The 13,082-nt window shown below is 45.6% G+C and overlaps 1 protein-coding gene across 1 annotated transcript in view; it reads left to right on the forward strand.

Moving 5' to 3' along the window:
- Positions 1-12,663, forward strand: part of LOC133419348 (double C2-like domain-containing protein alpha) — a 44,384-nt gene extending 31,721 nt beyond the window's left edge. The window contains exons 9-11 of the mRNA XM_061708466.1: positions 4,714-4,795; positions 5,986-6,082; positions 11,164-12,663. Of these exons, the coding sequence (XP_061564450.1) occupies positions 4,714-4,795; positions 5,986-6,082; positions 11,164-11,300 (316 nt within the window). The 3' untranslated portion in view covers positions 11,301-12,663. The remainder of the gene's footprint in view (positions 1-4,713; positions 4,796-5,985; positions 6,083-11,163) is intronic.
- The last annotated feature ends 419 nt before the right edge of the window (positions 12,664-13,082 follow it).

The following is a 13,082-nucleotide window of genomic DNA, read 5'->3' on the forward strand; positions in this document are numbered from 1 at the left end:
TTTTCATAATTTCCATTTTTTTTTTTTTGTCTTAGTTTGGCCCTAATACTCCGTCGTAGTTTGGGACTTGAACACAACAAAACAAAACTCATCATTTCAGGATGACCTCATCAGTCTCCCTCACTTTAACACCTTAATAGCTGTATCCAGTCTTGTGGGGCCGTGGTTCATATTGACTCAGGGTGCCACCTTCATTTATCACTCATAAGTGATAGATTAGTTGAGTTCATTCCCCAGGAGATAATGATGACAGATGAGGGCAGCTTTTCATACAAATGGAAGGCTTTGAGAAATAACTCATTTGTCAAGATAAGCAGCACAGCTTTGGCATCGCCGGCCTTTCAAATGGACTGATAAAATGTTATGAATTCATTGTATCACGTAGTGCAAGACTGAGAGAAGTCAGGTCACGGTGGCATTGTTAGTGCCATAAGGTCTCTTGGGTCTCATTACTCACTGATGATAGAAAAGCAATACAGTCTGTGTCAGTTCGTACAGCAGGGAGGGCAGGAGGGTCACTGGGATAAAAGTTTCAACCTGACAGAGAGTGGACGTAGGAGCTGTAAAATCTCTCTGCGTCGACTCGTCAGTGAGTCGTGGTTGAGGTCGCAAGGTTATATCTGGAACGGGTAAAATATTAAACAAAAGCCCATGGGATACTGCAAAGAGTAATTTATATGCTCAAACGCTTGCAACCAAGGGTGGATGAAAATGTTGGGTTAGCTGCATTTATGTTGATGTTTGATGTTGATGATTAACCTGGCTGAAGAAACATCTTGCTTTGTGCAGTCACGTTGTACAAATGTGACCTGTTAGTCTGCTCACGGCAACGGTGATGTAAATTAAAATCAGTACCCGTCTTCATCATCGTTAGATTTCCTTTCATTGTTAGAAGAGACACAGCAAGTTTTCATCTTATTAATTGTCTACAAACTACAGAATAAACTGGAGTCTCAACTCTCCAAAAATTCTAAGCAGTTTATGTGCATCTTATGTCTCTAATGAACAAATTTCAATACACTCTTAAAGGGGACCTATTATGGCATCTAATACCTATTTTAAACAGGCCTTGAATGTCTTAAAAACAAGCTTTTGATTGTTTTTGCTAAATAAATTAGAAATTCAGCCTCTAAACCATGTCTTTATCTTCCAGTCTCTAACCTCATTATCTATGCGGGATTCTGAGTGGGCGGGGCTATGATAATGAGGCACTGTGCTGATTGGCTGCCTGAATGACGCGATACACCGCTACGAAAAATAGGCGGAAACTCCGGCCGGCGGAGTTAATCCGTGTCCTAACTGCAAGCGATGCGAGCGAGCGTCAGCGACAAAATCAATTCCATTGCTTTATTTTCTATTGGACTGTCCTAACTGGATGCAGCAACGCAGCAACGCAGCGACGCTCCCATTATCTATGTGGGATTCTGAGTGGGCGGGGCTATGATAATGAGGCTCTGTGCTGATTGGCTGCCTGAATGACGCGATACACCACTACGAAAAAATGGCAGAAGCTCCGGCCGGCGGAGTTAGTTGTTGTTGTTCCAGCCAGAGTTAATTGTGGGCGTGGTTTCACGCATCGGAGGCCAACCGATGCAAATTGCATTTTGGTTACGTAACGACGGGAGCAGAATCTGAACGGCTCGTAGATCCACATCACACTGGACGGCTCATCCGGGCGGCTGTACAGACACTGCAGAATTTGGTTGCTTTCCTCCTTCTCTGAGTTGGCAGGCTGAAGGGAGACCACTTTATATATGTTAAAGCAAGAAAAAACATGTTTTTCATAATAGGTCCCCTTTAAGTTAAAGATAGACATTTTCAAGTCTCAAGAAGAAGTTAAAATAACGTCACCACATGGCTGCATTTGCATGTGTTTTAGTATCTTAATTATTACCTTTTTTTATTTTGTGTGTGTTCAGAAAAGCCTGGACACTGAGACGAAGTAAAATCTTGTGCAGGTTCATTACTTTTGTCCTCTGCTTAAATATAAATACCAAATAATGATAATGTTGGACACAATTCAACTCCTATGATCATATAAAAATCCAGTTTTCTCATATTTTATCCAGAATACGACCAAAACATGAACAAGACTCCAAACCGTGATATTAATGTCGATCTAAACGTTATACCTTACAGAGGACACATACAGATAGTCGTGCCTCGAATTTCTTTCTATCTCCACCAACCTTAACATCAACTAAACCCACACATCCACAGTAATATACTCGACATCACCGTCTTGTCATTTTGGATGTGTGCTTGTATCTTTACCCTTTGGCAACAGCTTCTTCCCAGATGCTTTGTTGTGTCTGAGTGTGTGGGGGAACATACGCACCACGAGCTGTGGGTGGTGGGTGGAAAGCAAATGTGAATAGATTTTTCCACACTCCTTCTAGCTGGCTTAAAAATATCCAGAGAATTTAATGAAAGCCTTCGAAGGGATGCTGAGAATTTTAAATCTGTGCTTCGGTGCTGATCAGTCTCTGTACACAGTCAGTTTCATATTTGATACAATGAAGCTCGAGGGAACTAGAGAGGATCTACACGACTTTAATATGCCCACTCTCTCCCATGGACCAAGAAATGCTTATTGACTTTTATCTAAGAGCGAGATGATAATTTTGCCTTTTCTGCATAGTAAATAGGAAGCTAACTCCAGTTAACTTTGCTCAGCACAAAGCTGAAAGGATGGGAGAAAGATCTGGGCCATGTTCCAAAAGGAGTAACTTTCACACTTACAAGTTAAAGGGGACCTATTATGAAAAACACGTTTTTTCTTGCTTTAACATATATAAAGTGGTCTCCCCTCAGCCTGCCAACTCAGAGAAGGAGGAAAGCAACCAAATTCTGCAGTAACCAAAATGCAAACCACACCCACAACTAAACACCGTGTCCTAACTGCATGCGAGTGTCCGACTGTCGCGTCGCACTGCGTGACATCGGACGCTCTCTGTCCATCTCCCTCCAGCCAGCTGCCACTTTATTGAGGTTTTTGTTGTGAAATGAGGAGGTATCATAGAGATAGATTTCAACTACGGTAACTGGATCAGCCGTTCCTCATCCATGACTGTTTCCTACAGCGCTTCAATCGGCTTTCAACGAGAGCGACAGGAAGAAAATAGAAGCAGGACGTCCGACAAATGTTCAGCTCAAAACGGGGCGCCACGTCACGTTGCGCTGCGTTGCTGCGTCGCTGCATCCAGTTAGGACAGTCCAATTGAAAATAAAGCAATGGAATTGATTTTGTCGCTGACGCTCGCTCGCATCGCTCGCTCGCATCGCTGCAGTTAGGACACGGATTAACTCTGCCGGCCGGAGTTTCCGCCATTTTTTCGTAGCTGTGTATCCATGGATCTATAATAATAACTGGATCGGACGTCAAAAATGGCCGCCCATTCATTTCAATGCATTCTGCTCAGCCAGCGCATCCGCCGAAAAAATCTCTGACTTCCGGGTTTACTTCCGCATACAGCGGCCCATAGAGCATGCGCAGTTGAGTCACCTCCCATGATGCTCTGGGGCCTCCCATCATGCCCCGGGGCAATGACGCGAATATTAATATAATATGTATTAATATAATATATTAATTAATGTATATTATTACATGTATAGCATTACATATATTATTAATGTATTAATATAATATAATTATATAATATATATTAATATAAAACATCCGTGGAATGCACGGACACGGCTGTGACGTCAGCCGTGACGTCACGCCCAGAAAGAGACTTTTCTTTTACTTTTCTGGCCGTTATAAAAATATTTTGACGGATATAAAGTCCATGACTTAAAAATATAGAATACAAAGATTAGTAATTGCCGGGGATTACAGCTGGAGGTGTCCTGTGAACAGGTCCCCTTTAAGGGCTGATACATCCTCCGCAAGAACAGAGAAATGTGCACTTTTTTCTGGAGAAGCAAGAACAAGAACAAAATTCAATCACACTTGACAAGAAACTCAAGTACAGAACTCCTGGAAGACCTCACCAGGCTCTCCCACTGCAGCACACGTTCCGGGTTGCCAGGTCAGAGAAGAATAAGTGAAAATAAGTCACTTGAATGATGAAAAGACAAGTGCAAACCCACACAGTGTGGTGAAATCTTGTGGTTATATATCACGAAAAGAGTATGGGTCAATATGTATCAGTGCAGTTTCAAACATTTCTGCAAGAGTGAAGAGGCATCGGGGCGGATGCCAGAACAAATTCCTCTGTTCTTGTAGAGTATGTAACAGCCTTCATTTTTCTACTACTATTTTTTTCTTCCAATTTTTATACCAATTCTACTATAAACGTGAACTGTGCAAAATTAAACTGGAAGTGCATATCAATTGCTATAGTTGTACATGTCAGCTGTTATAGCTTCCACTGATTAAAGTGTAATTATAGACCCCCCTATTTAATTAATTTCCCTTCTGGGATAAATACAGTCTTTTGGAACTTAATTGAATTGACGTTTATATCTATTTCATATCCCTTGAGGGATTAATGCTTTTTTGAATGCTTGTTCTTCAGTAAAGAGAGTAGGAAGAGCTCGGAAACTGTCATTTATAGTAATTCCTAGATAATGACTTTGTCCAGGTAAGACCACACTCTGACCTTTTTCCACGGCTTGCGCTATTACCCGCCACTTTTCTGCCAGGCCTGTCATATGCATTGTAAAGTCTGAACTCTTAAATGACAGTCTCTCTTTCCTATGTCTCAGGTACCTGAAGCCAGATGTTCAGAAGAAATCCAAGCATAAAACAGCGGTGATAAAAAAGACTCTCAACCCAGAATTTAATGAGGTGGTGTTTATGTTTGTGTGTGTGTGTGTGTGTGTACTGTGATTTAAGATTTACTTTGTGATCACTGAGTGTAACAAGACAGCTCGTTTAAACCACATAGTTCACTGAGGCACTTCCCTTCAAGACACAGAAAACTACAGTTTGCTTATTATTATAAGGGCCCGAGCACTGACAGTGCGAAGGCCCTATTGTATCTGTAGGAATTTTTTCTTTATTCTTTCTTTCTTCTGACGAAAGGAGGGCCTTTTTGCCCCCCTAAACATGCCCAAAAAGTCACCAAATTTTGAACGCAAGCCAGGCCTGGCGAAAAATTAGATATTTGATGGTTTGCATTAATGGGCGTGGCAAAAGTGCCCCCTTGAAAACTTTGTGCCTCAAGCCCCACGATACGGTTTGACGTACATGCACGAAAATCGGTACACACCTGTATCATGTCGCAACTTAAAGAAAAGTCTCTTGGCGCCATGGCCGAACAGGAAGTCGGCCATTTTGAATTAATTGTGTAATTTTGCCGCAATTTATGCCATTCCTTCGGCAGTTAATACGGCCCGAACCGTAACGTGCACCCAGGTGTGTTATACATCAAAATGTGCGTCTCCATCCTGCGACTATGCGCATTACTTTTCTCTTTCAAAAGCGTTACCGTGGCGACGCTAGACACCAAAAAGCGCATGCCCCCCCTTCATCTGATTGGTCCATATTTGATAGTTCCCCAAAACTCACCAAATTTTGCACGCAAGCCAGGCCTGGCGATAAATTTGATATTTCATGGTTTGCATTAATGGGCGTGGCAAAATGGCTCAACAGCGCCCCCTAGAATACTTTTCTCTGCCATAACTTTTGAATGGTTTGACATAAAGACTCTTGGGTGGTGTCATCAGACTCGGTATTCGGAGTCCTTGAGCTTCATTGGCCTTAATTAGCCCCGCCCCTTCTTCTGATTGGTTGTCCCTATTTTCTGCTATAAATTTTGAATGGTTTGACATAGAGAGTCGTGGGTGGTGTCATTTCTGATATGCTTATGAGGGGCGGTGGCCATGAGTGCGAGGGCCCGTTCATGGCTGCTTGCAACTTTAATTTGTATTTTTATTGGCCTCCTGTTGGAGAATATACATGAAGGGCAAAGAAGAAGAGCAACTTGTATGTTTGCTGTGATCTTCTGATCATCTGAACTCTTTGTTTTCAATCAGGAGTTCTTCTATGAAATCTCCTTCTCAGAGTTGGCCACCAAGACGCTGGAGGTCACGGTGTGGGACTACGACCTGGGAAAGTCCAATGACTTCATAGGTGAGTTGACGTCACGATGCTGCAAGCTAAACATTCACTGTTGGGGATCTTTAGATGATCCATTAGTTTACTTCTTTACTCTGAGCCTAATGCGCCAGATGTTTTCAAAGGGATGTTTTAGATAAGCTGCTGCCACGATACAGTGCAGCACTTTGAATGATTTGAAAAGAATCATCATTTCCGTAAACAGTACTGTACATGCGCTTGAATAAAAGCAGGTCACAACATTTATTCCTTTTATTCTACTTCAGTAACTATTGGAAACTCCTTTGGGATCGTTCAATGTCAATGTAATGTTTCTTTTTTCACATGAAATCTGCCGATGAGGTGTTTTGTTTTATTTTACTCACTTATTTCTGTTTCAAAATGTTATATTTTTAGCGTTGAGTAGTTTCATGAAACAAGTAGGCAAACGGTATGTATTTATTTACAGATGTACACCAGTGTGCAGAATATCTTTTCCAGCAGATTAAGTTAAATCTACTCAAAATAAAGTAATGTTATCATGCTCAAGCACTTTCCTCATCACAATTTCAGTTATTTATTATAAAAACGAAACTGCGTTTGCACGGGAAAGATTTAAAGGTGCCCACTAGAGAGCCTCTCACCACGTTCAGTCTTTCAAGGAAGGTAAAAGGGCAACCTGAGTTGTTAATTTCTAATTAGTATATTCCACTCTGTCAGCTTAAACTAATCCAGGTCATCTACTTTTGAAGCTGTAAATCTCAAATTAAAGTAAGACTTTTATTATGGGCATATTTTCACTTTGACTAAGGCAAGCAAGCCCACTTGATTTCTAACACTTTTCTATCACTTTTTTGTTGCGTTTAGAGAATATCTCCTCTCCATCTGCAAGTCTCTGGAGTACGCTGTCAGGAAAGAACTGATCTTTAAAAATCACTATTGCACAATGACGGCGGTATAAAGACCCGCTGGAGATCCTGATCTCCAGCTGTGCATTCACAGCAATCCTATAAAGGCGCTATATTCCTTCCCTTTGTGTGCTTTCAGAAAGAACTGCTGCGATCAGCAATCTGAACACAGTTCCTTTACTCTTTACTTTGTGGTCCACAGTCGCCAGCAAGTCCCCGGTGTTTCTGGTCACGGGCTGCTTTATTTAGTAGGTTCTGAACCAACAATAGTAATAAACAAGGTTTCTTGTTCCCGGGGGGCACATACAGTGGTGCTGGGCTGAGTCTCCTAGCTGCTGCCTATGTTTGAGATCCTACCCTGGTTGCAGTAAGACGCTGACGAAGCTTCAGCTGCTGGAGACTCCTCCAGGTTGCTAAGCACAGTAACAGGGTTCGCTGAGTAGCTACTGCCCCAAGTTAAGTGAAAAAAGCTCTTATGGGGCCAGTTCTGCCAGTCTCTGCCTCTCCGGCCACTGTGGATGAAAACCCAGTGGTGTCATTCAGAAATTGCTTACCCTGCCTTTAAAGGCAAGGCAAGGCAAATGTATTTATAAAGCACATTTCACATAATGAGCATGGACTAAATGTGCTCAAATACATAAACAAACAAACAAACAAAATTACAAGTTTACAATAACAGAAACAGACAAAAGTATGACAAGAGAAAAACAACAATAACAACCATAATTCCATTTGAACAAAAGTGCGATCACCCAGCCAACCATGTAGAGTTTACTCAAATGCCTGTGCAAAAAGGTAGATTTTTAGTCTGCTTTTGAAAGAGGGCACAGTTGGAGCAGACCTTAGTTCCTCCAGAGTTAAAAGATTAATTAATTCATTCATTCATTCGGTCACCACGACGACGGTCCAGTACATCGACCGCATTACTGCGGACGCTGCACCGATCCGTCTGTCAATCTCACGCTCCATTGTTCCCTCACTCGTGAACAAGATCCCGAGATACTTGAACTCCTCCACCTGAGGCAGGACTTCTCCACCCACCCGGAGAAGGCATGCCACCCTTTTCCGGTCGAGAACCATGGCCTCGGTCTTGGAGGTGCTGATTCTCATCCCTGCCGCGTCGCACTCGGCCGCAAACCGCCCCAGCACATGCTGGAGGTCCCGGTCTGATGAAGCCAACAGGACAACATCATCTGCAAAAAGCAGAGATGAAATCCTGAGGTTCCCAAACCGGATCCCCTCCGGCCCCTGGCTGCGCCTAGAAATCCTGTCCATAAAAATTATGAACAGGACCGGTGACAAAGGGCAGCCCTGCCGGAGTCCAACATGCACTGGGAACAAGTCTGACTTACTGCCGGCAATGCGAACCAGACTCCTGCTTCGATCATACAGAGACCGGACAGCCCTTAGTAGAGGGCCCCGGACTCCATACTCACTCAGCACCCCCCACAGAATGGCACGAGGGACACGGTCAAATGCCTTCTCCAGATCCACAAAGCACATGTCGACTGGTTGGGCAAATTCCCATGAACCCTCGAGCACCCTGCGGAGGGTATAGAGCTGGTCCAGTGTTCCACGACCGGGACGAAAACCGCATTGTTCCTCCTGAATCCGAGGTTCAACTATCGGCCGTAATCTCCTCTCCAGTACCCTGGCGTAGACTTTCCCCGGGAGGCTGAGAAGTGTGATCCCCCTATAGTTGGAACACACTCTCCGGTCCCCCTTTTTAAACAGAGGGACCACCACCCCGGTTTGCCACCCCAGCGGTACTGTCCCCTTCCTCCATGCAATGTCGCAGAGGCGTGTCAATCAAGACAGCCATACGACATCCAGAGACTTGAGGTACTCAGGGCGAATCTCATCCACCCCCGGTGCCCTGCCACCAAGGAGCTTATGAACCACCTCGGTGACCTCGGCTTGGGTGATGGATGAGCACGCCTCCGAGCCCCAACCCTCTGCTTCCTCAGTGGAAGGCATGTCAGTCGGGTTAAGGAGATCCTCAAAGTATTCCTTCCACCGTCCGACAATGTCCCCAGTCGAGGTCAACAGCTCCCCACCAGCACCATAAACGGTGCCGGCAGAGTACTGCTTCCCCCTTCTGAGGCGCCGAACGGTCCTCCAGAATTTCCTCGAGGCCGACCGAAAGTCCTCCTCCATGGCCTCCCCGAACTCCTCCCAGACCCGAGTTTTTGCCTCCAAGACTGCCCGAGCCGCGGCCCGCTTGGCCTGCCGGTACCTATCTACTGTGTCAGGAGTCCCACCGGCCAACATAGCCCGGTAGGACTCCTTCTTCAGTCTGACGGCATCCTGTACTTCCGGTGTCCACCACCGGGTTCTAGGATTGCCGCCACGACAGGCACCGGAGACCTTGCGTCCACAGCTTCGAGCCGCCGCGTTGACAATGGAGGCAGAGAACATGGTCCACTCGGACTCGATGTCCCCCGAGAGATCCGAGAGAAGCTCTCCCGGAGGTGGGAGTTGAAGATGTCCCTGACAGAGGGCTCGGCCAGACGTTCCCAACAGACCCTCACAATCCGTTTGGGTCTGCCCGGTCTGTCCAACCTCTCCCTCCGCCAGCGCACCCAACTCACCACCAGGTGGTGATCAGTTGACAGCTCAGCCCCTCTCTTCACCCGAGTGTCCAAGACATGCGGCCGAAGGTCAGATGAAACGACAACAAAGTCGATCATTGACCTCCGGCCTAGGGTGTCCTGGTGCCACGTGCACTGATGGACACCCTTATGCCTGAACATGGTGTTCGTGATGGACAAACTGTGACTCGCACAGAAGTCCAACAACAAAACACCGCTCGGGTTCAGATCGGGGAGGCCGTTCCTCCCAATCACGCCTCTCCAGGTATCACTGTCATTGCCCACGTGAGCGTTGAAGTCCCCCAGTAGAACAATGGAGTCCCCAGTTGGAGCACTATCAAGTACTCCTCCCAGGGACCCCAAGAAGGCCGGGTACTCCCCACTGCTGTTCGGCCCGTAGGCACAAACAACAGTGAGAGACCTTTTCCCGACCCGAAGGCGCAGGGAAGCGACCCTCTCGTTCACCGGGGTAAACTCCAACACATGGCGACTGAGCTGAGGGGCTATAACCAAGCCCACACCAGCCCGCCGCCTCTCACCCTGGGCAACTCCAGAGTAGTGGAGGGTCCAGCCCCCTTCAAGGAGCTGGGTTCCAGAGCCCAAGCTATGTGTGGAGGTGAGCCCGACTATCTCTAGCCGGTATCTCTCAACCTCACGCACAAGCTCCGGCTCCTTCCCCCCCAGCGAGGTGACATTCCATGTCCCCACTGTGAGGGTTTTGGTCCAGGGATTGGGTCGTCGAGGCACCCCGCCACGACTGCTACCCAACCCACATTGCACCGGCCTGCCATGATCCTTCCTGCGGGTGGTGGGCCTACTGGAAGGCGGACCCACGTCGCCGTTTCGGGCTGAGCCCGGCCGGGTCCCATGGGCAAAGACCCGGCCACCAGGCACTCGCCTACGAGCCCCGACCCCAGGCCTGGCTCCAGGGCGGGGCCCCGGTGACGCCGATCCGGGCGACGTAGCGGTCCTTTGATGTCTCCTCTTCATGATAGGCTTTGTGAACCGCTCTTAGTCTGGCCCGTCACCCAGGACCTGTTTGCCATGGGAGTCCCTACCAGGGGCGAAAGTGCCCCCGACAACATAGCTCCTAGGATCACTCGGGCACACAAACCCCTCCACCACAGTAAGGTGGCGGTTCAAGGAGGGGTTGTTGTTGCCATCCAATACTTGATATCTGTAATGCATTGAATGAGGTCATTGACTGGGCTCAAGTGATTGGCAGTAACAGATACATATAATTGTGTATGAATGATATTGAATATTATGATGCCGAATGATGGACCCAAGTGGTAACATATACAAATTGAAAAGTAGGGGATCTAGAATTGACCCTTGTGGGACTCCATATTGAATGCGGACATTATCAGATTCATAGCTGCCAACCGAAACAGAGAAAGATCTACCACTTAGATATGATGAAAACCAGTTAAGAACTGAGGCCTCTGAGGCCCAAACACTGTTCAAGGCGCTGAAGTAGAATGACATGGTCCACAGTATCAAAAGCTGCACTAAGGTCGAGAAGTAACAGAATAGAGACTTTGTGGTTATCTGTGTTAATCTTCTGAATTATACATGCTCACAAGTGTTTTTTTTTTGTCTTTTCTGCCCTGATTAGGGGGGGTGTCCTTAGGATGTCACTCACAAGGAGAAACTCTGCAGCACTGGATAGACTGTCTGAAGAACAAGGGGACGAAGGTGGAGCGTTGGCACACTCTGACCAACGAGCTGCCCGGATCTACGCTGCAGGAATGAGCCGAGCCTCGTCCTCGGTGATGAAGCTGGAGGGACTGCCAGAAGACTCGAGATGGGACACGTTTCATCGCATGCACTGAACATTTGCTGCACGACTATGATGGATTCATGTTACTTTGTCTCATTAATTGGCATCATGATTCATAGCAACATACTCAAAGGGCACGCGCTGATCAGTGCTGTAATCTCGGATGGAGATAATTCAAATCTATTTTAAATGAAGTGAGAGAATCTGATATTAAATATTCATAGGCCTCCGTTTCCGTCATGGGAGTTTAATGTCAGAAATGATACGCCCCCGCGCTCCTTCAAACTTGACAGATCTTATTTAACAAACTGAAATCTTAGACGAAGGAGAAAGTTCAATTATTGTGCAGTTTGACTTCCACGTCACCCTTCATGTCAGAAGCCCCTGCTTTTATGAAATGTAGTCAGTTACATCCACGAACAGCTGACATGAAAACTCCACAGTAATGACCATCAGCACACATACCTCTCCCTTGCAATAATGTTTTCCCTGATGCTTCCGGAGATTTCCAAGGGGTCTTAACACCATCTGATGTTTTGCATCCATTGATCTGACTGTCGTTGGATTGCCTGCAGACAGCCAAGCCTGATAAGATAATTGGCTCTTTCATGTTGGTGGTTTTGTGCAAGTTGTTTGCATGTTTAGTGTTGATGGAGCAGGACGAGCCGCTCATCACCGTGTTCTCGTTTCTCTAGAGCTGCGTCGCTCCGATTAACCCAAGAAAAGTTTATTCTACTGGACAGTTTTTACGTTGTTCACAGATGTTTGATGTGTCCACTCTGATAAAACTGTATCAGTTGCTCGTTGATATGTTGATGTTGACCTAATTTTGTTCCACAATGACCAATTAGTAAAGAAGAGGACAGTGATGTAATTAACAGAGAAGTTTTACAGCTGTTGTGTTTTGTGGAGAGGTGTAGTCTGATGCAGTAAATTATACCTTCGGGTTTTGTTCATCACAAATGAATGTGTTGCGAGAATAGTGTTGTCTGGTAATTCTCGGTGTCTGCTGCTGCTTTGCTGTGGACTGCATTAACCAAGCTGCAGGATTTATCCGTGGGTGGTCTCGTGGTGAACTGGGCATGTTGACAATAGGCTACCAATCGTGTTCATATGTAAATATATATAGTGATTCACTTGTTACAAATAGTTTGACGAGTGTGCATGATCGTTTGTTTGTATGGGTTTTGTATTTGTTTTTGTTTTCATAAAACATTCATATTGAGTTATGTTGTATGCTCTCAAAATTTCTATTAATGATTGCAACTTGGTTCCAAAGTTGCCTCTGCGAATCACTGATGTTTATGCACAGCCCAGTGACGACTCAATAAAGACGATACTGCCACCTAGTCTCCTGGAGCTGCAGCTGCAGCCTCTTCTCTGACCTTAAGATGAACAGAAGCGATCCACAAGTGTCCATCACAGACATACAAGTGAAAGAATGATAATACTGCCTATGACAGGGGTGTCAAATGTGCGGCCCGCGGGCCACATGCGGCCCGAGAGAGATTTTCATGCGGCCCGTGAGAAGTTTCCAACGCAAAAAAACGAAATGTTGATTTACTAAAAAGGAAGGCATAAATAATTGCCATGAATCGCAGCATATACGATGATATATTTCTTCTACAAATCCATCGTTATTCCACAAAGAGAGCAGTTTTCGACATTCTTTTAGTTTTCTAGAATGCATTTGCCGATTTTATTTCTTTGTAGACGGTCGTTTATTTTTATTAACTGACTACTATTATATGTTT

This window comes from Cololabis saira, chromosome 19 (assembly GCF_033807715.1).
Source record: "Cololabis saira isolate AMF1-May2022 chromosome 19, fColSai1.1, whole genome shotgun sequence".
Lineage (NCBI taxonomy): Eukaryota > Metazoa > Chordata > Actinopteri > Beloniformes > Belonidae > Cololabis > Cololabis saira.